Source organism: Fringilla coelebs (assembly GCF_963513975.1).
Source record: "Fringilla coelebs genome assembly, chromosome: 3".
Lineage (NCBI taxonomy): Eukaryota > Metazoa > Chordata > Aves > Passeriformes > Fringillidae > Fringilla > Fringilla coelebs.
In genome coordinates, this window is record NC_140030.1 from 40,164,939 (window position 1) to 40,190,961 (window position 26,023).

The window sequence follows — 26,023 nt, forward strand, 5'->3', positions numbered from 1 at the left end:
AAGATCCAAAAAAAAAAAAACCTCACAAGGAGGTTAGACATCAGTATCGAGAGAAAATCTGGAAAAAAATCTAACTGTAGCATCTTGGTGACTTTCTTTTCTTGGACATTAAATAGTATAGAGAAAATATATATCTGGATAGTATATAGGGGAAAGAAGTATTATAAGTTTATTTTGCTGATTCTTTAAAAATATTTCCTAAAAGATAAGACGTGTAAAATAATTACCTATGATCCAGTACGTAAGCTGCAGACCTTCTGGAGGTCCTTTCGCCTTCAGATAGGGTTTTACATACTTTAACACATCACCCAAATACTCCAGAGTCTTTGCTACCATGGCAGATCTCTCAGGGAGTGTCTGAAGACCACTGTAAGTTTTACCAACAGCCTGAGAAAACAAAATGATTGAAATAAATATAAATCAGTCTCTCATGAGACTTTTTTCTAAATGTGCCTAATTTCTTTTTCAGCACTGGAAATCTGATACATAGCCTCTTTTCACTGAAATTGTCCTATGAAACTAACACAGGGTAGATGTACAGTACCTTAATGAACTGGACAAGAGCATGTTTTGGGTCTTGCTTGAAAACTGACTGTCCAACATTAGCCTTTAAAAGAATGTTTTCTACTTCTGAGAGTTTAAAAACCAGTCTTGTCATTTCCGTCAGCTGCTCCATGTAGGCTTTTCCTGATTATTACAAGAGAGCACATCAATAAATACAGTATAAAGTATTTAATTCAGTCACAAAATCATGAAGTGAAACATAATTTAAAAATATCTAAAACACGAGTATTTGGCAGCCAACAGCATCTCTCCAGATAAATAAAACAATTCCAAACCAGTTATTTTTCTGATATAATTTATAAGAAAATAGAGTTTTAAGTATGGCTTGCCAAGCTGATGGACTTCTTTTTTTTTTTTTCAAAATCCACAAAATGTGTATGAGAAATAGTGACTGGAAGACATGTTCTACAGATAATGAGAACTACAGTGGTTTTAGAAGAAGGGATGAAGTATTGCTGCAAGAAAGCAAAGTATCCAGTGTAAAAAAGGGGAGAATTAATTGCAGCTAGATTCCCCCACCCCTCCCTTTTTTTTTTCTTTTAGGCTATTCACAGCATGATTTCTGACTATTTACTTCAGATTTTCACTTTTTTTAGAGCAGTTTCTCCATGGGGGAAAAATAACTTGTCTCCTTGGGAGCAAGTTTTTATTCTTTGCTTCCAAGGAAACAAGCTCTTTTATCTTTGTTTGTGATAAATTTGTCATATGCAGAGCAGGCAAACTATCAATAAATAGCACAAGCAGTGTAAAGAAACACATTTTGTAATTAGGTAAAAGTAAAGGAATACAAACAAAAATATATTTTGTAATTAGCTGAAAATGTTTGCCAGCTTTGCAATATAGCCCCGTTACTGCAAACATGAGGGAAATGTGAGCACTTACCAACTGTTCTCTCAGCATCTGTCTTGGCCAAGGCGCCACTTGGTTGATCGAGGAACATTTGCAAAACGCAGCGAAACCACGAACGTACTGTCAAAGCTTCGTAGGATGTATAGCCCATGCTAGAAAAAGCTTCACACAGTGAACTGCGTAGGTGGAAGGGAAAGAAAAAAGGTACAGAGATCTAATAAAAGTAGGCAGAAAGGTGACAGAGTATCTCATTTGGCTGCAGATGCGTATATATTTGTGTATATATGTTTTGGCTACAGAAAAACAGAGGGAGGAAAATTCACACAATGGGAAATGCCTTACTGTAACAATGGATGATTCGACTGCATTATCTAACTGAGAATGTACAATGCTGGAAATCGTTTATCTGAATCAGCTTGGAACTTCATATTGACACTGCTCACGCTTCTCCAGCCTTTCATATAAAGCCAGCCCAAGTGTCCCACACTACTCTGAAGTCTGCTTAGTTCTAACAACATTAAAGACGGAGAAGAGAAGGTCTGCTTTAGCAAATAAAGATAGGCCATGTACAAAACAGATGCAAAAGAGAAACATAAAAGAGCACCTTGGAGATGAAGAAGGAAACTGCTGTACTAGGCAGTACACATATTCATTTAGGTATATATACACACACAAGTATATCCATTCCCACATAAACCTGCTATATATACTTTCAAACACTTGCTACCATTCTACCAGTCATGTGTCAGACCAGAGTCACTCAATGCACAGTCCCTGTACTCTACTACTCTGTATTCCCAAAGTTTTATCTGTCTCACCACCATGAGTAGCTGATGCAGTCATTTTTCCCAAGCATATCAACCTTGCATCATTAATTCTGGAGAAACTCCTTGCTAGAAGACAGCAGATGTGTGCTACACTCTGTTCCCATTTACTATCAAATGAGGCACATGTGTGCTTCAGGTCATGGATATTTCTTGAAAATAGTTACACTTTTGATTTGAGAGACTTCCTCACTGGTCAGTCCTAGATACTTCAACTCCAATGAAAAATGCTTGTACTCTTTCTTGTAAATCTACCTATTTTCTACTGATTTTCTACTCATGCTTACAACAGAATGTCAACAAAGGTCCAGATGGAAACCAAACTGGATTCTACTTCTCACTAAACAACATTAATAAAGTTGAGGGGTTTTTCTGCTTCACTTACTTAAAACCAGTGATATCTGTTGTGTATATTTTGTCTGAACATCCCTGCTGAAGTACTATTGACAAAATAAGTAAGGAGACCAAATGAAAGCAAACAAAACAAAAAAATTAACACTGAATTCCAGGACCAAAAGAGAACAAATAGGTTGTCTGTGGACTTGCAGTACCATGTAAAGAAGTTCAGACTCATGTAATCTTGATGTACACAGCTAGTCTACTTGGTCCCAAAGGCTGACAAAACCACTTTCTGTTGTAGTCTCACTCTTGTTTCTCTTGCTTGCTGGTAGGTGGGCCACTTAGGCATCTTCCTAGAACTGGAAAGGAGTATACTCCTAATCCTTAGAAAGGAAGGAACAATAACTACCTGCTGGAAGCATGGCAAGTGGTCCTTTTCAAACAGTGAGCTTATTCACATACTCAGAGTTAGTTTGGACAGGTTATAACAACTATCATGCACTACACAACATGGATCTGGAGAGGAAGGTTTAGGCTCTACTGCAGAAGAAATTCCAAAGTTCATCAGTATGTTGCCAGAGATTGCAGGGTATAACAGTATTGGAAAAAAAAAAATCTTTTTACTTTTTAACTGAGAATGTTTGATGGGAAAATTATCAGAGCACAGAAACAATGAAGTCTTAAGACCACAGCACTTAGATAATTTGATAACTTTTGCAATAAAACTGTATAAGGTAAATAAGTACATGAATCATGCTAAAAAAAAGTGCTTTCAAGACCACAGTAATACCTCTATATTCTACTAAAAATATCTTACCTTAGGTACTCACTGTCCTTTCACAAGGAAGCTGAGCCACGATAACAATGTATCTATGTATACATTGTTAACAATATGTCAGGTGCTTAATGAATATTGGTGACAAATACTTAAGTAATTGCTTTCAAACACCTACTTGAGTGAAGAGAATTGGTAATTAACCTTAAGACCTAAATAATTCCAAAATTCAAGTTTAGGAATCAAGATTTTTTCTTGCTCTCACCCAAAGAGCAACAAAATTCAAAATTATAAAATTCAAATTATAAAAGGAATTTAATGTGCCTAACTCTTATTTAATTCAGCACTTGCTAGGTATCTGCAACCTTGAATGAAACTCACTCTATAAAAACAATAAAAGAGAAATTTAGCAGAGGATTGAATACTCCTTTCCCAAGTTCCAAACTGACACACAAGGAACTAAATTCAACCTTTTCTAACACCTCCCAGCAAGAAGGCCATAGCCTCATCTTTGTCAATCACACTTAAATAATCTTTACCATATCCTGATTTACAGTTACTGTCCTTAGCACACTATGTACCCTAAAAATGTGCAACATTTTTCACTTTCGAATGCAGTCCGACACAGAAATATTCCCTCTTTCTCTCTCATTTCTCACCTCCCCTGCTTCCAAAGCCTGATTCAGAAGCAGGCAAGGCAGGCAAAAAAAAAAAGCACACAACAAAAACAACCACCATCCATCCATCTTAGGTTCATAGAGGATTACTTAGTGAAAATAAAATTTCTCAGGTATATAAAAATTTTACTGGATTGTCCTGGACAATCTGCACTAGCTGATCCTCTTTGAGAAAATGCAAAGAATCTGGACTATTTTAATGAAACAGTACAGTCTGAAGCAAGATTTTCCTCATGCCTAATGAAGGATGAAATGGTACTGGAAGAACAAAGTCACAACTTTTCACCTGTTTTCAATTAGATGACTTAGATATCTTGACACCAGCTGGGGCCACACCATGTCATCCCACCCAAAGAGCCGCATCATTGACAGAACAGGCTGTGGCTGCAGATCTGACAGGGCTTTGCTGGGTATATCCAAAGCTAAGAGAGTAAAACCTGGTTTTAGAGAGAGAAAAACATTGCACCATTTTATTAATTTCTCAGTATAATCCCTGTTCCACAAAGAGTACTGAAAATTAATTACATTCACTAATGTGCAGTCTGGAAGTACCAGAAATCTCAATTAAAACTGGGCAACTGTTCTAACAGTGATTGTTTGTATCCACGTTAAAAATGTAGTCTCTATCCCAAGCAGTTTGTAAATCATCAAGACACATGGGCGGCAAAGGAGGAAAAATGGATCCTAACACATGCAATTTTAAATAGATTCACAAAACCACAGTTTATAAATCCTGAAGGCATAGTTTTACCACCTCTGCAGTGTCTTAAAACCTGCTTTTTCATCTTCTTGACTTCCTTTTCTTACCTCTATCCACTATATCTTGCCCTGTACACTTAAGTATTACTGTGCTTTACAGGATTGAGCTTTATTTATTTGTTTTGTTGTTTTTACACACTTCTCACAGTGAAAAACTGTATCTGGAAAGAATTCACTCAGTAAAAGCTGGTACCTCTCTATTTTTAGAAGACTTTCATGTATCAAAAGTTACCATATAAATAAAGCACTACAGAAAAAAAATTCTTCTTGCAAAGGATCTCCATATAACTGCTGCAGATCTAGAAACTGGGGCAGTACTTTGTGCAGAATTTTGTTAATGAAGCATAACCTCTTGCTGTTTCTGTTAAGTCCACTGTAGATTCTGTATCCAACAGTACCAGAATAAAAAATATAATGCATTATTAATACTGCAAACGACAAGTGCATAAAAACTCAGAAATTAGATGTAATCTTAAATGCTGAGCAGTTACTGGGTTACAGGAAATGAGAAGCATCAAATGAGTCAGGAAAACTGACTTTGGAGGGCAATGAAAAAGGGGTTCATTAGTTCCCAATTTCTCCAATTCAAATAAATATAAACCTGCATGCACTGACAAATTGACTTTGAATTAGACAGAAAAGGCTAGTTTTCAGAAACAACAATAAAATTGTTTTAATTAACAGTACAGGGACAGACTACCTTTAGCTATGAAGGATTTCCCATTTCCTTATGTGCCTCAGAATAAACAATAAGGTCACACAGAATCCTCACTCTGCCTTAGGTGAGGAAACAATTTGTGCCAGCCTTTTTCCAGATTATCACCTCGTTTCTGCAGCATCAGCCTTAAGAGAGGCTGGGGAGAAATGGGAGGCAGAACTTGCTGTGAGGCCCAGGCTGTTTGCCTGGCAGGGGGAGCAGGAGAGCTGTGACAGCTGCTCTCTCTCTCCTCTGGGCTGCAACCTTAAGGCAAGAAGCTTAAACAGCATGGGAAAGGTTTGCCTGTCTCTGCAGTGCTACCTAACACATCTCTATAAAGCAGGTCACAACTGCACTCCCCTCCTTCTCAGAGGAGTTTATAATAGCTTGCTGCTCTTGCTATTTCACTGTGCTAATATAGAATAGAAAAAAAATCTATGTCACTGTAGGAAATGAATGAAAGTTTTGACATTAACAACCTTCTCCTTTGATTTGTATTGCTGTTTCTCACACATGTTTCAGCAGTGTGAGACCACTACTGTTGCACACTGCCTCTTTCATTAATGCTTCCTCCTAACTACCACAGAGCTGCTTCAAATGAAGGGTCTTTTAGCTTTTCTATTACCAACTCAGTACTCCTGAGCTTGTAACTTTATCTAATTCATATCACGATGGGAAAAAATATTTTATGTTTCACTCTTCTGAATTTTAGTTAACTGGATACAAGATTTCATTGTAACTGCAGAATGCCATGTTGGCTACTGATGTGAAAGATCAAACTGGGATATCTTTCTATTCACTGCCAAGCTGACTCGTTGCATGTGGAGTTCACACACATATGGAATGTGGTACTTCAAGATTAAAAGCCTTCAGTGTAAGGCAAGACAAATAATTAGAATGAATAATAAAATAGTTTTATGACCACAAACATAAGGGTTTGTCAAAAAGCAACAGTCAACTCACTAACCTTTTAAAAATTGCTTTCAAATGAAAAATAGTTTAGAAAATTTAGTTCTAATCTCAGCCATTATGACTAGTTCAACACAAATACACTTCTACAAAAACAAGTAAATTTTGGATATAGTGAAAAACAGTATCCTTATTTATACTGTATAACACTTGCATGTTGATTATAATCTGTGACTTCTAGTGAAAAAGAAGTTAGGTTTGTGTAGCTTCAAACCCCTTTGGCATTCTCAATGTGTTCGCACCCTATTAAGGAATTCAACACTACAATACTTCCTTCTGTCAAAACATTTAGCAGAGATTCTACTTTTTTCCTTTATATACACTTAAGTTACTGCACGGAAGGAGAAACATCCCAAAGTACAAACTCCTTGAAAGTTTGTGACCCAGAGAATAGCACCAAATCCGGTAGGTTGCAGGCAGGGTCAGTGCTAACCTGCAGCTGTATCAGCAAGCTGTGGGGAAGGCGGTGTCTGTGACATTCTCTGGCTCTTCAAGTAGGGAAAGAAATTTCTCCAGAGAGCACTGGCGACAGCAAGGTGGTGCTCTTTAGCCACTAATGGAAGCTGCGCATCTGGGGCTGTGTTTCCCAGTTGAGGTCCCTGGCTTACACGTTCGTGCACGCTCCTAGGGAGAAACAAAAACAATGTTTATGTACAATAAATGAAAAATTCACATCTTTTTAAACAGCATTTACAGCTACTTTAAACTGTAGAGTCTGAGAACTGAAGGATCATTTTGAGCAATTAAAACCTTTATGCAAAGACATTATGCATACCAGTTATTTGATGGATGAATGATGGCATATTAAGCACCATAAAGTTAATGTTAATTACTAATGTCAACCATTAATTATATGCTTTTTAATATGTCAGATGAAAATGAGAAATTGGCAGCTTTAAAATTAATATCTGCACTTTGCAACTGTTAGCATGACAAGCAAGTCTGCTTCCAATCCAAAGGCAGGTGCTTCTTTAAAATTTCTGTCACTAGGATTTTTAGGATTGAGTTGTGTACAGCAAATAATGGCAAATGATTTTGATCAATTGTAAAGCTTCCTTCTGAAATCTACTTCTCACTTGTACAATCCCACTAGGTACAAGTTTAGATAAAAGATTCATTTTATCCCGATGCACTGCAGACAATTAGGTTTGACAGCAATGCCCACAGCTTTGTTAGTACAGTAAAGACAAAAGTTACCACTACACATAACTCCCATCTCTTCCTCAGACAATGTGGCATGAATTCAATAACACACTCAATTTTCTTTGATTCTTCTAGTACCATTCCTGCTACTTAATCTAATTTGGAAGTTGTGACTTTCTAGAGGTTTAATAGAGATATGTCTGCAGGGAATCAATGTTCTCTGAGAAATAGGGGGGGGACATTAATAAATTTTTCTGGTAGAGCAGGATAGGAGGCATTATAGTAGCGGGCTGATCAACTAAATAACATGCTTATTAAAAACAATCTGTAGGAACGCACTATCATTCCTGTTCCTATTTATCTTCTGGTCAACCCAATTGAGATTGTGCATTAAAGCACAAGCAGCATTATTACATTTGCTTTATTAAATTCTATAAACAGCACTGTAAAGTCAGAGTCGAGATATTTATAAGATAATGGCAAACCGCAGAGGCATCGAGAATTGCCTTAACACTAAGATTTCTATGCTACAATGTTTTTTTCTTAACTGCCATTCTCACAATAGCAAGTGTTTCACAAAAACCTTCCCCTAGATCTTTATTTTATGCTTACCCTAATTTGAAATAGACCAAAACAAAAATAGAAAGAACTCCAGCTCCTAGTTCCCTTCTGGGAACAGAGGAAAATTATGAAAGAATTACACAACTCACAGCACTCATTAGGACATCTGAAATGGAATAATTTTAAATAAAGAGTAGGTTGGCTGCAAGGCCTTCCCGAACTACGGTTGATATTAGAAGCGCATCTCATTATATCAAATTAGTATCCAAAAATTCTGCCCAACACATAATTTAAAACATAAAACATACTGGCTGTCAAAGGTAACGATACCTTATGCCTGCCTGCAGGCATTCATTAGTTTCAATAGGACAGACAGAGAGAGAATTGAGTACCAGCTACTTTTCGAATGGCTACATTTAACAGACAAGGAAAGGTATGCAGCATTAGGAGGAATCAAGGATTTCTTTGAGAGATGGCATGAGTCCAAACACAGGAGCAGAAGCCAGGAATTCTAAACCCAACATTTATTCCCTCTGTGGCTTCACATAAATCATACAGCCTTTGTTAGCCTCAGTTTCCCAGCCATGATATTTGGATAGTGAGACAGCTTACCCTTTAAGGATGCTGTGAAAACAATCAATGCTTAGAAACTGAGGATTATATTCAGTATGCCAGTTGCTATTCCTATTTACAAGGCATATTCTCCAAGTCAACATGAACTGAAATAGAAGCAAGATTAGCATAAAAAGTCAAGCAACACTTCTTTGGGAGCATCCCCTTATGAAAAAAAGGACAAAGAAAGGGTGCAGAAACAGTGAGGTGTAGAGGTCAAATGATGAGAAGGTAAAAGCAAGGTGAAAGACAAAAGTTAAAAAAAATATTTTTGTCTATTGCAGAAAGAAAAAGTTTAACAGTAAACACAAAGGGCTTTTCTGTTCTATTTTGTTAGGAAAGGAAACATGATGCCTCATAATGCAGAGTATAAAAACTTCTGGGACCAGATTCTGCCCTACTTACACCCAGACTACACTGTAAAACTGCACAAAGACCTTTTTCTCTCCTCTAAATTGCCTCTCCAAAGACGGGTGCCTTGCATCTCCTTTAGCCATCTATGCAAAGTAGAAGGGTGCACAGACTTCCAAAGTAAGGTAATATATCTCTGTGTCAGTGGAAGGGCAACACGTACAAGTCAGTATTTATGTTTATTCATAGTAACCTACACAAATGCTGGCAATAAGGTAAATGCTTGGAATAGATGGGGCATCAATACATGCTGCAGCTGAAGTAGCCAGCTACTTCTACAAACTAGCACATTTTTTAACTCTACTAAAATATGAATAAATGCAATTTTTATTTTTATACAGGTTTCTACTTTTTTTTAACACTAGACAAGCATACCATCAAACATAACTCAATTTCTAAAATTTTTCACATTTCATTTCTTATTCTGCTAAGAACTCTGGAACCACCAGTTGCCTTATTACATTGGTAATAACTTGGTGTGGATTTTACTTCTTTTAAATAATGAACTTTCTATTTCTTTAAAAAAAAAACGTGGGTGGGTTTTTTTTTTCCATTTTTCCAACAGATCAAATAAACCCTGAGCTTATTAAAGAAGGGAATGCTTGTGCTACCTGAATGACGATTGTGCTGGGTGTGTAGGCATAATAGTAGCATACATTATTTTCTATATCCTACATATTGCTATCCTAGCATTATTTTCTATATCCTACACCTAGGGTAAGGAATTGCAGCCATTCATCTGGACGTAGATACTATAATCATAAAATATGCTCCTGCAAGCCTGCGTTACTAAAACAGAGCCAAACTTTAGGTCAAGCCAGAAGAGTAAAACACAAAACTCATCAGCCTGCCTGTATAATGGAAACTTTCAAGTCACTACTAGTCTATAATCTGCACTGGATGCATAACAGCATTCCAACTTAATGCAATGTCATTTAATTTGATCTACAAGGGTTCAGAACTCCCCAACACGAGAGAAGACCTCTCTCCTACCAGGATTGCCAGGGGCTACCACCCTCAGGGTCTCACAGGCTATGAATACAGACACTGGTTTCTTCACAGACAGTATTCCCAGCTCCTCCAGTCCCAGTCCAAGGCAGGCCAGCCACAGCATCAACAAATCTCAGCTACTCAATACAGCCAAGATTAAGCTCAAGAAAGTCTTCTTAAAGGACTTGAATGACCTTTTGATGTTGAAACAAATTAATAATTAAAACCCACCACCTGAAGGACCAACACACTTGGATAAAACTAGGAGGATTGGGAAGAGATACATGAGTATTTCTAAAATGGTGAATGGTTTTGATGCATAGAATTTCAACTACAGTCATCAGTTATTTCCAGAAAAACTCAGGCAATGTGAAAGGAAGCAAATCAGATTCACAATCAGATTCAAAGAGAGGTAGTAAGTACTTTGTGCCCTTTGCAAATCAATGGAACTTGCACAATATCTCTTTTATATCAATAAGATTACCAACACAGATGATGGAATCATAGAATTGTTTCAGCTGGCTGGGACATTAAAGATGACCTATTTCCCACACTCCTCCATGGACAGGGATGTCTCCCACTAGACCAGGTTACCCAAAGCCCCATCCAACCTGGCCTTGAACACTTGTGGGGCATCCACAACTCTTCCAAGCAACCTTTTCCAGTGTCTCACCACCCTCAAGAGTAAAGAATTTTTTCCTAATAGGTAACTTAAATTTCCCTTCTTTCAGTTTGTACCCATTACTCCTTGACCTATCACAACAAGGACAGATGCAGAGTCCCTTTCTGGCTTCCCTGTTGGCCCCTTCAGACACTGGAAGGTTGCCAAGAGGGCTCCACGCAACCTTCTCTTCTCCAGACTGAACAGCCCCAACTTTCTCAGCCTTTGTACAGAAGGTGCTCCAATCCTCTTGTCAACTTTGTGGCCTCCTCTGCCCTTGCTCCCACAGGTCCATATCCATCCTCTGCTCAGGTACCCAGATGATGCCATGACTGACAGCTCAAGCAGGGCTTGGGGAGGGCCTGGGGGTGGAGCTGGGCACTGCCTCACCTTTAGCAAAGCCTGGCTGGCTCCTCCCACCAGACAGATACTGGGATTCCAAAGTGTTTCAAGACATGAAACATCCAGTCTCTGACAAGCAGTACACTCAGATTTTAGCAACTGAACAATATTTAGCAAAGAGCATTGCAGAATTACTTGCAAACTACTTATTCAATTTCACTTTGTTCAAATGTCATAAAACACCAATACTTCTTGGCTGGACAGTGTCCAGGCAGAAAGGGACCTGGGGGTGCTGGTCAGCAGCCGGCTGAACACGAGCCAGCAGTGTGCCCTGGTGGCCAAGAAGGCCAATGGTGTGTCCTGGCCTGTATCAGGAATAGAGTGGCCAGCAGGGGCAGGGAGGTCATTCTCCCCCTGTACCTGGCACTGGTGAGGCCACACCTGGAGTGCTGTGTCCAGTTCTGCCCCCACAGTTTGGGAAGGATGTTGGGATGCTTGAGCACATCCAGAGGAGGCAACGAGTCTGGTGAGGGCTTGGAACACAAACCCTGTGAGGAACGACTGAGGGAGCTGGGGGTGTTTAGCCTGGAGAAAAGGAGACTCAGAGGTGACCTTATCACTCTACAGCTCCCTGAAAGGTGGGTGCAGTCAGGTGGGGTTGGTCTCTTTCACCAGTCAGCAGCTGACAGACCGAGAGGTCACAGCCTTAAGCTGCACCAAGGGAAATACAGGTTGGATATTAGGAAAAAGGTTTTCATGCAAAGAGTGATAAAGTACTGGAATGGTCTGCTTGAGGAGGTGGCGGAGTCCCCAGCCCTGGATGTGTTTAAGACAAGACTGGATGTGACACTCAGTGCCATGGTTTAGCTGAGGATTAAGGAATGGGTCAGACTCAATGATCTTGAAGGTCTCTTCCAACCTTGTGATTCTGTGATTCTTTAATACCTCTACTGATTTTTTTCCTGTCATAGCACCTGAACTGCTATTTACGACCAGCACTGCAAGCAAGGTTTGACCACAGCATCCCAAAAAAACCTACTTCCTCTCAAACCACGACAAGCAGAAGCCATGCACATTTCCAGTAATTAAATCTATCCAAGATTAAGCTGAAAAAGTTCCTTGTGTGCTCTCCATATACCTTGGAAAATCCAGTATGAGTGTTCAACTAGATGACTATTATATAATTTAATTATAGAAAATTGCAACTGTAGCACCTATTTCATCGATGCCTGTGGATACCAACTCCCATGTTAACAAACTCACTGTTCAACTTCTACTTAGTAATCTGTTCATAGGCATTTATTTATTTTTTGTCTGTGCTTCAAATATGCAGTTAACACTAAATACATATAACTTTTCTGAATCACAACCACTTCCAATACAATAAAATGTCATATGAAGTGTAAAGGAAAACACACTTTTAGAGTGAGTTAAATACTTTGATAGAGGATTTTTTAGAACATTAAAGAAGAAAAACTAGTTTCAGTCTGAACTGTAGTACTGGCACTCAAAAAGGCAAAACCAAAATGGCTGCATCTAGGTTCAAGTCTGCTTTCAATGCAGTATCATAGCACTGTGCCAAGTAACAAACTGTAGATTTCTACCTCTTACAAATGCAGATTCATGCAAAAGAAATGGATCTGGGTTCACAGAAAAGGCACACTAACTGCATGGTGCTGCAGCTCAGAGTGGTGGCAAATCACACATGTGGATTCCAGGCATCTCATGATAAAGGCTTTTGGCTTTCTTTTCATTGGTGAATGACTGTGACCATCTGACCTAATGTGAGAAGAGGTGAACCTCCTTTCTCTTGGCCCCAGTTAGGAATGCAGGTGTGCCAAGTGGCAGAGCTCCGCACTGAACTCCTGGTTATCAGCATGTTTAGCAAGGGCACTGACAGCATGCTTACAAGAATTTTAAGTGCTAGAACATCTACTTTATGGCCTCAAGGGACCTAAACTGGATGCTAAACAGCTAAGGCCTATGAAAACAGCCTTAATGTCTCTGGGCCGAGGTTTTGGTACCTAGGGAAGCTGTGTGCTTAAAGTGGAGTCATCTACACACCGTCAGACACTTCCATATTCAGTCTGTTTCAGTGAGACATGCATGAAGGAAAGTGACTAAATTCTACCCAAGTCTGATTCAAACATCCAAGCCTTCTTTTAAATCTGTTTCTAAGCTCTCTGGGATACAGTTTAATTTTTATATCCCTTTATATAGCACCCAGTATATTGAGACTGGTATGACTGCAGCAGGAACTCCTTAAGTGCACAGAATTTTCACCCATCTTTGTGGAATTAAATACTACATTTCAAAGAGCTAAGCAACACAAGAAACTTAAGACCAAACCCACATTTTCCCATCCATTAAAAAAAACATTTGGAAAAAGATCCCACCGTTTATAATGTGTCAGCACTGTGCAAGCCATGACCATAGCACCACCACCACAGAGCTGTACTGCTGTACAGCAGAGTGTATGAGCAGAAGCGGAAAAATCATGACACAATATTATCAAACATCAAATTACCGCTATCAGTTCACTATTTATTAAATGATGTTTTAGTGTTCACCCTTCATTTTAATTTGCTTCAATAAACCATTTGTTGAAATGTTTACTCAAAAAAGGAAGTTCAAATAACATGCCTGGTTATGAATGTGTATGATGATTACTGACTTATGCAATGGAATAGGGAGGGCTAACAAGAGAAGAGGGATGTTTCTCAGAACTTTAATAAATAGGAATTTTATCAAATGCTTAAATTCACTAAGGGTGCTTAAGTTCATTATAGTGGACTTGCACAACACCATTAGTATCAGTGCTACAGCACACCTTCATCAGGAACAACAGGAGGCATACACAAAGTGATGTTGGATGAGATCCAAAGAGATACAAGGATGTAATGGTTAAAAAGCACAAACAGATATCAGACTCCTGAATAACAATTCCCAAACTGCTCACTTAGTCGGATCACCCTCTTTTGACCAGAAAGTTCCCTAGATGACTGCAACTAATCTACACAAAAGCCTTGAGCTGAGCATCTGATTCAATCTCTGTCTACTGGGGCCCAGAAATTTGATCATGACTAATCCACACCAAAAAAACAGGCAGGCTGCATAAGGTGCAGCAGTAGCTACAGTGTATTCTGTATTTTCAAACACAGAATACACTTTTCTTTATGTAGCAACCAATGAATCACAGCATCAGGGTGGAGGGCAGCTGGGTCCAGTTTTGATACCATTTTGGGCTCTGCTTTTGATAGTGAGTTGTACATTAAGTCAGTTACTGGATAAAAATGTGAAATCCCAGAACAAGGAATGGACACTCTTCTCTCCCAATATTACATACTAATCACTAGAGAGCAGATATCATCACTGCAGCTGCTGCCCATGATTTAAATAACAAACAACCAAACCAAACAAAATCCCAAGACGCTTAAGCACACACCTTCAGCAGCTGGGCTCTACAAGTGGTTCCAAACACACAGATTTCTGTTTTCATGACACTAAATCAGATGTCTCTGGGCCCATCACACACACGCTGGATTCAGTTCTTTACATTTTCTGTAGGTTAACAGGAGACAAAATCCCAGAGAGGAGGCAAGAGTGGTTTGTTGTACAAGACACATATACTACATGTGTCAAATGTGCTGCTGGTGAGCTGGATCTGTTACTGCAGGTCATTAACCATTGCATCTTGGAAAACCCCTACACCATTTGAGAGCAGGGTTCTTCCGAGTGCTGGTAACCTTTAAGCTTACCTGAACAGAGCTGTCAGGCAGAGACATATCCAGGAATCAAAGGTAAAAAGAAGCCAACATCACCACAACACTGCAGAAAGAAAATGATACACAGAAAATTCCACCTGAACACGAGGAAGAACTTTCTTATTGCATAGGTGACTGAGCACTGGATCAGGTTGCCCAGAGAGGTTGTGGAGTCTCCCTCACTGGGGATACTGAAAAACTGCTTGCACACAATCCTGTGCCATAAGCTCTACGATGATCCTGCTTGAGCAGGGAGGTTGGACCAGATGACCCGACTGTAGTCCCTTCCAACATGACCCAGTCTATGATTTCAATTACTACTGCTTCCCTGTAAAACCTTAGCTAAAGACACTCGACCTTTCTCCCCCCACAACTCCTACTCAGACTGTGTTTGGTTTTTTGCCACACACACATTAGGAACACATCACCCCCAAACACCTTAAAGCGTATTTTGCATTGTGTTGCCTTAATTGAAAAAACACCTTTTTACAAAATAAAAAAGGCTACAGATCCTTTCAATTTACTACACATCAATCATTGCCTGAATAGAAGCAGATCACATACTCTTTCTTACTGAAGATACAGCAGGTTTAAATAGAGCCATTCCATAGTTCTTTCATTGGTGGTATAAATCTTCAAATCTCAGTGGAAGAGCCCAGTATATTCCTATTGTGAGTGAATCATTGACAGAACAGACTCAACAGTTAAGAAGATTCTAATGTGACAATTTATATAAGCAGAGTAATTAAAGTATATTAGAAATCCAGATAATCTCTCCCAATCAAGCCAATGAAGGGCAGCCCATGGGCATTCAAATTACACATTGCAATTTAGCTCAGGGTCACCTTCCCAAGTTAAATAATACCAACAGAAAATACCTTCAACAAAATGATCCTTACTGATAACCAAAGCTATTGAGGAAATGACGTAAAGCTCTTTGAAGATACACACATTTTAAGAAGCTAACTTCTTTAAACCACTACTTTTTTCCTTCTGCTGATTTGAAGACTAGGGTCAAATTTAATTTCTCAGACATTACTCGAAATATTCACTAAAACATAGGGAAGAGAGGAGAAAAAGTTTCAGATCCCTTTACAAGTTATAGTAAAGTATGGCAGTAATATTTTCTCACATTACCTGAGAGGGTGTTAAAACAGATGACCCAAGATGTAGTAATTAATGAATTGCACTGCCAACAGGTAAGGAATCTGGTGCTTATGATATTTTTAAAATTCTCATAAGCAGTTTTTTTTTACTGCTTTTATTTTTTTTGTTTGTTTCATGCATCTTCTGCAAATCAGTGTATGGACTACACAATTAAAAGCAATTAATTACATTTTGACATAAAATTAAATCAAAATCAGTATGTATATAGTTTTCCAACTTTGGGGTTGCATTAAAAACAAAACAAAGCAAACAAAAAGCTCCCTCACAAAACATAACCATTGCAACTGATCCCATAATACACAAAAAATGGCAAACATACACTATTCAAATTTTAAGTCCAAGTTACTAAAGTTTTTAATATACAACTTAACTTCCACTTCTTTACAGAAATACAGAAATTTAAGAAATGGGGCTCTGTCTGAAAGTAATACAGAGGAATTTGCTAGATTTATGTTCTTCACTGAATTATTTATATTTGGATGCAACAGAGCAAACAGTATGTACCACAGGAAAAAAATGGAACTGGAAGTCTGAGGCTTCTAAGACAGCCATTTTTTCCACAGCAATATGAAAACAATAATGCACTATGATATATAACCAGCAAAGTTCTCACTGATTAAATGATCTTCCCAATCAAGGAATCACTAAAACCGGCAAAAGCAGCCATTACCTAATCTTCTTCAAAATTTTCAAACCAAGCATTCAGAGTAAGGAATGTTAGTTTGTCAAACTGCAACATTTCTGAACACACCAATCCCTGGAAACTTCAAATATTCTTTGGGAATTCACCTTCTGGAGTTTTAGAAGGAAACTGCACATTGGTGTGACAAAGACTCAAAATCTAGGTGCAATTCATACATACTCCTTTACTTTTTTCCTACTGGCTGGCAGAAGTTGCACAAAGGCCAAAGTGGTACTAGCCCAAATATTCCTGCCCTTCACTGAAGAGCAGCGAAACTTCCCAAGATACCACCTACAGACTTGGCAGAGACAAGAGAATAAAAGAAGACAATATCTTTAAACTCATGAAATTGCAGGAAGAAATGTGGCTATTCTTTGAAGAGGAAAATGGGCACACAGCAAATTCTATAGAATTTAACTAAGAAAGAAAAAAAATTAAAATACACAAATGAAGGGTCAAGCAGAGACAGTTCTCCCTACTATATTATACCACTTCTTTAACCCCATTCTTCCTGCAGTGACCTTTACCCCATGCACTTACAACAGAAGAGAGACTTGGATCCTCAGTGAGACTTGCAATGAGGCAGGCCAAAGAGATGACATAACCATGAGATCCAAATGAATACTCCATATAAACACTTACAAGAACTTTCCCTGATTGCTTGATGAAAGTCTTACATAAATAGAGAAATGGGTCAGTAGTCTACCTGAAGTAACTCCTACTAAATTACAAGAAATAGCAAGGATTTGGAAAAGAACTAGCATATAATATAATCATGGACAAAGTAAAGAAAATCAAACTTGGAATTCTTTTCTACTGACTGAATTCTCTTTACTTTAAAGACACCAAGTACAAGTGGCACCAAAATTCTGATTTTATAATGTGTAATATTAAAGATGGGGCAATAAGTTCCAATGATTTTTCTATGCATTTAACATCAGATTTTAGAGGAAAGCTGTTCATTACTAGGCTTGCATTAATGACAGAAAATGTCAACAAATCTTTGTTGCTCTTTCAATCCACCAATTCACAGATAATTTGTGGATGAGGAACACTAGGAAATGCTTTTCTTAGTTACTCCAACTTGTGCATTTCTTTTAGAACACACATATGTTTTCCAAAAGCATTCACTAATTTGTAAATGATTAAACAGCATAAGAACCTCATAGTTAACCACTAATTCGTTAATCAATAAATTGTTTTACCCATTTTTGAATGGCTAGGCTTGATGATTATTCCCTCTACATGCCTAAGTGAAGAAATGTCCGAGGCAACAGTTGCAAGACCGCATTAAAAAATAAATTTTAAAACTAGAAAAATTATCTGCCCATCGAGGGACTCATCTCCTGATATAAAAGAGTCTAATCTTCACTGGGATTGAAAGTGTTAATGCTGTGAATAAAATATTTTCAACTGCAAGTGAATCATGTGAAGATTATCAATATAGCAGCAATGTACAGAGGTGCTCCAGCAAGGTTACAGAGTTTAATATAATCCTCTCTATAGCTAAGCACAGTAATAGAGAACCCTGCGTTCACTGTGACAGCATGTTGTGTGCGCTCAGTAATACTTTTAAAATACATGGGGAGAACAAGAAATCCCCAACATCCTTACCATTCTCAAAGACAAAGTAAAGATATTAACAAGAACATACACACAACTCTAAAACACGAAGGTGCAGAAAAGCAGAACATTCAAAGCTGCAGAATATTACTTAGCACTTTCTCCTTAACCCTTCTAAGTGTGTTTAACTGCATCACTGAAAAGACAAGTTGTTATGACTGTAATCTAAATGCAAGCAACAGAGCCTGAGCTTGCTTGTCTAGGTCTGCTGTGGGGGAATATTACATCTGCCACAGCCACCCTACCAAATTTGTGTTAGAGAGCTGTTTTCTTTTCCTAATCACATTTAGAAAAGATAAGGTTGCAAGAGCAGCAAAGACAACACAACCTGTGTTAATTCAGTGCAACTAGTTCACATTTTAGTTTGTGGAATACTGTTGGGAAAAAGAGACACCTGATTTGAGCCCAACTGCAATTTTCCTTCATTACCTTCCCTGGTGTTCAGCCATGCTAGCTTCTCCCCTGTGCTATGCAAGCACATGCTAAGATTGCAGTTTCCTCTGCGTCCGTAATGCAAAATACACACTGGAAGGCACAAGCACACAAAGTGACCCTTTGCTGTCCCAAAATCTGAAGTCCTAGGAGAGAATGTCCAGGTATTCATTTTAGCATAAGGGCTTAGCCATTCACAGATCTCAGTCAAGAAGTCTCTCCTAGATTCTGTACTATTCAAGGCAGTGGGAGTCATCTTGTTGCTTTGAACAGGTGCCTACTCAGTTCTTTTGAAGAAACAACAGAAAAAGTAGAGATTAAAAGACATTTAGTTTCCCTAAGCAGACTTTCAGTATAGGTCAGACACAGAATTTTTTAATTCACTGAAAGAACAAAGAAAAATAAGGAAAAAAATGCAAGAAGCTGCATTGAAATTGATAGTATTCCCTTTTTTTAGTTCTAATATTTATAAGTCATTGCCATATCACAAAACTTAAAAAAGCTGCAATCCAATTTTTAAAAGCCTTATTTTGAATAGAAATATTTTGCAACATTACAATTAGTTTTACAAAGACAAAATTCCCCAATAAATTCCCTGTCAGCTCACAAAATTAGAGTTCAAAAGGAAAACACAAGACATACTCATTCACCATTGATGGGAAGGAGGAGGCTTACAGAAATCATTGGAAGTTCTGTGATCTGCCCTGACCATGAGACACTTCAGCCTTTGGTTTTGAAGATTTTGTTAATTTCTTTGTTTAAAAAAACACTAGTAATCATTTATCTAAAATATTTCTTAGAGAACTGGGAAACTGTCATTACACTTCAGTAAATTTAAGTTATCAGGCACCAAAGTTCTTTCTTTTTTTTTTTTTCTTACAGGAGATTTTGTTTCCAAGCTATTTTATATTTGAAAGAACTGGGAGCCCAGTTCACTTCAGGCTATATTTACTCAAGTTCAGACTTCATTAGGAACATAAAGGCTACTATTTGCCACAGAGGGAACAAAGTGTTAACTGTAAGGTGTTTCTATGAAAAAAACACATCACTGCTGGTACCATGATTCTTCTTTCTTGCCATCAGAGCAGAATGCTTACAACAAAAGACTCAAAGGTCACAGCTAATAAGTTTAGCACCATTTGTTCCCTGTTAAAGAGTATCTTCCTTCAAAATGATAAAAAAAAAATCCACTCAACCCCATGACGACCTTCTGAGTGAACTCCTTGCTTGCAGAAGCTGACTGCCCATGACCATGTCCAGATGGCTTTTGAATAGTTCTTAGTATGGAGACTCCACAATGTCCCTAGACAACCTGTAGCAGTGCTCAGTCACCCTCACAATGAAAACAGAAGTGCTTGCTGGTGTTCAGAGGGACTCACCTGTGCCTCTGGTCTTGTCACTGGGCACCAGTAATAGCCTGGCTCCATCCTTCTCCACCCTCCCCTCAGATAGTTCTATTTATTGATAAAATCCCTCTTCACCAGTCCAGACTAAACAGTCCTGGCTCTCTCAGTCTTTCCTCACAAGAAAGATGCTCCAGTCCCAAAATCCTCTCTGCAGCCCTTCACTGGACCCTATCCAATATGTCCATGTCTCTCTTGTATTGAGCGGCCCAGAACTTGACACAGCACTCCCAGCTGTGGCCTCGTCATGAGCAGAAGGGAAGGGTTCCCACCCTGAACCAGCTGGTAATGCCCTGCCTACTGCAGCACAGGATACCACCAGGATCCTTGGTGGCAAGGGTACATTTCTTGCTGAAATCCTCGATGAAGGCATATGGAAACCTTCCACATCACTATAAAATGACTCATACATGAATATAATTTATAGTGAGAATCAGAATGCCAGATTATCTGAGAAACTGAAATGCTGAAGTGAGGAGCAAGTGCTTTTATAAACCATATTACTTAATAAACAGATAAACTGCAGATTGCAAATAGGTATCTTTCATAAAACTCTTCCATTTAGGCAGTACTTCTAAAATTCATAATACTCTAGACATTGTGTTAAACAGGATTTCCATTTGTATTTTGGCACTTGTTGGTTTTCTTTTGTGCATTTTTATTAAAAGCTAAAGTCACAGAAAGAACCGTTTTTGGAAGGGACCCCTGGAGGCATAACCCTTGGCTCAAAGCAGTGCCAATCTTCAATAAACTAAGGAGGAAAATTCTACAACCTGTCTTAGAAATTTGTTCCAATGCCTGTGAAAATGTTATCCTTATTTCTAATAAAAACTTCTTTCCTCACAATCTCAGTCCATTGATTCCTACAACCTTTGTGACGAATTTGATTCCATCTTACCTACCACTCTCCTTTCGAAAGGATGAAAAGCTCCTCTTTCTCTGTCTCTCCTTGTAGGAGCATTTGCTCCTGCCCCCTAATGATCTTGTTCATTCTCTGCTCAACTTAAATTGCTATGTCAATGCTTTTCTTTTACTGGGAACCCAATATGCTGCTTACTTATACATCATAATTTATTTGAACCATATTCCTGCAGAACACCAGGAGGGCAATGAAATGCAGCTGTCTATAGCTACACAACAGCCCAGACTCAGATACAACATATTTTCTGGATTTTTACAAGCTAAGTCTTTTTTACCAATTCCTTACTGTCTTTTTTTCTCAGAAAAAAATTTCATGAGAAACAGTAACTATATCGTGTGACAGGAATGCCAAATAATGGGGCTGAAAGGCCAGCACTGAAATCCAGTTTTAGGCATAGTAATTTCCAAAATCCTGCCTTTAGTTCTTCCATGGGACTCTGAGACAGCAGCAGCTGGCAGAGAATTATAATGATGGGACAGGTTCATCTCTTCTCTAAACTATTGTTGACACTTTTAAAAGTAATTTTTTACACAGTACAGATAGCTGAAATAAAAATTAAAGCTTAAAAGTTGAACCTAAACAGATAATTTCTTACAATTCAGATCCCAGTAGTTAATCAGACTCCCAGTGCTGATGGACTCCTCACGGTGGGGAAGAGACACCCACTGTATTGAAGCAGATCTCTCTTTCAGCTCAGTGTTTCATTCAAATATATCAAAAGAATGCAGATTATTTTGAAAGAGTTTACAATCTTAGAAATGTGATGGCAAAATCTGGCTATGCAAAGATCATTAAAATTCTTTTTAGCCATACTATAAAAAAATTAAAAAAAAAATTCTAAAGTTCAACAAATTGTGTGAAACATTCTCTGAGGACAACTTCACCAATGTTCTCCATTATCTAGCACAGCTTTAGAAATGGAGTTTCTCTCACTGAGCATGTCCTCACCCAGGCTCGAGTACAAAGAAGCAAACACAAACTGGTAAAATTGTTATTCTGGATGCAGATATTCATATGCTGAGTTGGTGCCACCTCAGTTAAAATTTTCTGGTGAGATCAGGAGATGGGAAATGGTGTAAGGATAACTGCACTGAGTCCTGAGGAGAGTATCAAAATATTAGATATTAGAACCCAAATACTGAAAACAAACCAACTAAAAGTACTACTACCCACAGACCTTCTGAAATAATTTCCAGTAACAGACCTATCTTACCATTACACCTGTAATACTGTCAGTATTATCACACAACTCACTTTTAAGGCAGGAAACTTGAAAAATACTTGAAAAATACTCTTAATTTAAAATAAGATTGTAACAGAGAGAGGATCTGTAGTTCAAATAAAGTTTTTCTTTTCTAAAATGAAACTCTCTTGCTCCAGCTTCTCTAGCTGTCTTTGCAAAAAACCAAAACCCATATGCATATGGATACTGTCTAGCAAGCTGCTCAGAGTCACATACTGTAAGTGATTTAGGAAAATCTTCCTCTCAAGAGAGAAAACAGATTTTGGAAGGCAGAGAAACCTGTACTCAAGATAATGAACAAACTTGTTTCCAAATTCCAAAACAAAGTATTTCATTTCCTTCCTGCAAAATCAATTTTGTTCCTTATGGAGTATCTGTTGCAGGAAAGGATGCTGTTTGTGTAATACATCTTTTTAGTGGAGGTGATTACTTTGGGTACAAAACATCCCATAGTAACATTGTTCCTAACACTGCATAATACAGAGCTAATCTGTCATCCAGGAAGAATGACAGGCTTTCAAAACTTACATCATCATCCCCTCTAAAACACAGTAAAAAATCACTGTTAAAACTGATCATTTATTAGATCAAAGGGACCATCAACAATATCAATTCTGCCTGGTAGCTGTAACAGGAAAATGTTTTACAAGTTCAACCACTGGGCATCCATTTAACTTCCAGCACCGGCTATGCTGTAAAACTGTGCACGTAATTTATCTTGAGACCTGTGTGTGAGAAGCATTATCCAGGCAAAACTTCTCACAGTCTGACAAAATGCACTGTTCAGATGATTGAACAGACTTTAAGCAATCACCGACAATAGTTTTTATCTTCAAACATGCTTAAGTGTAACACTACATGAGAGCAACCTATTGCTTTAAGACCAGATTTGATAGAATACAAATAAATGAACAATTACTACATTTGAAACTTGTCCACATCTTATCCATTAGGCTTAAGTATTATTATAGTTCACATTTATCTTTCACATTTTTAGCAATTTCTCCACAAAACACTCCTAATGCTTCTATGGTGTCCATGGTAACATCTTTGTTTACATATAGCTTAAACAGGCATTCATTCCAATTAGGTGAAGTAAACAGAAAAGAGCCATTCATAATTCCTCCAGTTTTTGTCATCTTTTCTTTTACATAGCAATCAACAGCCTTCAGACAGTTTCCAGTTTAAGTCTGTCACATGCAGTTGATGACAGACAGGTGTGCCAATAAATTCTCTTTTCCACATTGTGGCAAAAGCAATTTAATTATTCCCAATAATATGCACAATATTTAAAAAAAAGTATTTTCCAATAATTCCAACAATGTAGATTTGATAACTTACCATGTTTCTTTTCAGTGTAAATGTATTGCTACTACTGTGCAAGGCTTCCTGAAGCTTAATCTAATATTTTTCTATACTACAAAAAACATTTGATTATAATAACACATGCTGTAATGCCTTCCAAAAGACTCACCTCAGACAGAAAATATGCACAATAAAATAGGGTTGCATGAAATTGCGCTGGTTTTGCAATATTGTATTGTATTTAATATCAAAAGACAGAGATGTTTAAAAACTAGCAGCGCATAATTTTTTAAAACATTCTGATTTTATGTACCTGTTTGTTACTTAATTTTTTAAGATGCACCTGCCTAGTTTGCAATATTTGTTTTTTCACTGAGAAAGTAGCTGATGAAGGTGTTTTATGATGTTTTTTCACATAAAAACCACTATAGTGTAAAACAGCATGAGCCCTGGAACACCTACCAGCTCCTACTACTCTGCCTATGTTCAGCATGTCATGTCCTTGCCACGCAGCATCACCTACCACAGGTAGACAACACATTGTTAATAATGTCACAAATAACTTCAAAAGTTTTCTATGCAGCTGCTGAAAGAACTCAGAGACAACTTCAAGACGCAGAGTTAAATATTGCAGCTGTCTTTCCTATTTTGCTCTTCAAAACTCTAAACTAGAAAATCCCTAGAGTGAAAAGTCAGAGAAAGGCTACCATCCCTTCTAGGGTTAAAAGATGCTTTTGTAAGATTTTTAGGTCAGATTAACCTTTTGCTCACAATAGGGCTGGTTATTGGTTTTATTTTTTACTGTCTTTAACACAGGTAAAAAAATCAATATGAAGCGAGACAAAGGGCTCTGGAGGCCCTGGCTGCACCAGCTTTTGGTTTGGCTCATACACAATCCTACAACATGCTGAGGCTGGGAAGGATTAGCCTGCTTGTGTTGAGTAAACCGATGATACTCAATAAACAGTTTCTGTTGTAAACCCCTTAGGACGTGCAAAGCCACACTAGTTGGCATTAGACCAGATAAGCTGCCGAACCAGCTGTAATCTCATTTAGACCTGAGCTGATCCTCCTGTCCTTTCATTCCACAGGATCAAAGCAAACCACTGAGGAGGCAGCTGTATTATAGCAGCAGTGCTTGCTGGATGCGGCAAACATTTCATAAATTCCTCTCCTTGAAGCAAGCCTGCACATAATCTACCCAGAGCCAGTTCAATCAATGGATTTCTGAATTCATTAGTCTTATTATTACAGGATAACTGTTTTCTCTACATAGTGTTGTAGCTGTTGCAAGCCAACTTTGCAAAACAGCTCTTATTGCTGACCATTTCTTTCTGGTAATGTGCCTTTGCATTTTTGCACAGCCACATGAAAATGATTTAAATCACTTCAATGCAGTATTTTTTTAAAGACTAGAAATAAAACCAATTCACGAATATTCAAGTAGGGAGCCTTGAAATATAGTACACTCTTCCAAGCATAATTACTGGCTACCTGTTTGAATGCTTCCATTCCTCAGTAATAATGATCAATGTTTTCTGAGCTCAAATGATAACAGCAAAAGTAGAGATTATATCATTGTAGCAGCATAAATACAGACAAAAAAATACAGATGCAAAAGCAGTAATTCTAAGAAAGAGATTTCTATTTGCCTTTTACTCTTTGTGTTCTCTGGAATTAAAAAGAAGAAATATTTTTATTGTTGAAGAAATTAATAGCACAACTTAGAAAAACTGGAAAACCGCATAAGCAACGAGTCTTTTTAAACTAAGCAAAAATGAAAACCAAGGCACTGGATCAAATAAGGCTAGAAGGTGCAACATTTGATTTCTGTATCACATTTGGAGTTTTCACTCCAGTTGCAATTATAGATAAAAAATATTATAGTATAACCTTAGAGCTTTAGAAGAACCGAATGTGTAATTCAGAAAATGCATCAACTGATCCATTTCCCACCGGTGAATGCTGCAATATAGCACATACTCAAAGATAAACAAAATAAACAAAGTAAAATTATACTTTTTTACTTACAATGGAATAGAAAAATATTATTTTAAATATTTTTCAGTCTTTTTAATTGCTAATTATATTAATCATTAATGTAAAGACTTAAGTTTTCTGAAACAGCTTCATTGGAAAAAAAAAAAGAAAATTGATGTAATGAGAATTATGCACCACAGCAGCAATTTTTTTAGGTCATATACAATAACATTACTGATTCTTGGATCACTCCTTGAGGAATGAGTAGCATGCAGAAAAAAAAAGTCTGGTCTGAAAAAATACGGGAGGCTAGGTAACCCTAGGTGAGG

At 37.8% G+C, this 26,023-nt stretch overlaps 1 protein-coding gene across 1 annotated transcript in view; it reads right to left on the minus strand.

The window, feature by feature from the left end:
- Positions 1–26,023, minus strand: part of MMS22L (MMS22 like, DNA repair protein) — a gene marked incomplete at both ends in the record, with an annotated part of 87,215 nt that overhangs the window by 17,320 nt on the left and 43,872 nt on the right. Inside the window, 5 exons of the mRNA XM_084202840.1 lie at positions 228–387; positions 545–687; positions 1,447–1,589; positions 4,315–4,465; positions 6,887–7,077. Coding sequence (XP_084058966.1) covers positions 228–387; positions 545–687; positions 1,447–1,589; positions 4,315–4,465; positions 6,887–7,077 — 788 coding nt within the window. The remainder of the gene's footprint in view (positions 1–227; positions 388–544; positions 688–1,446; positions 1,590–4,314; positions 4,466–6,886; positions 7,078–26,023) is intronic.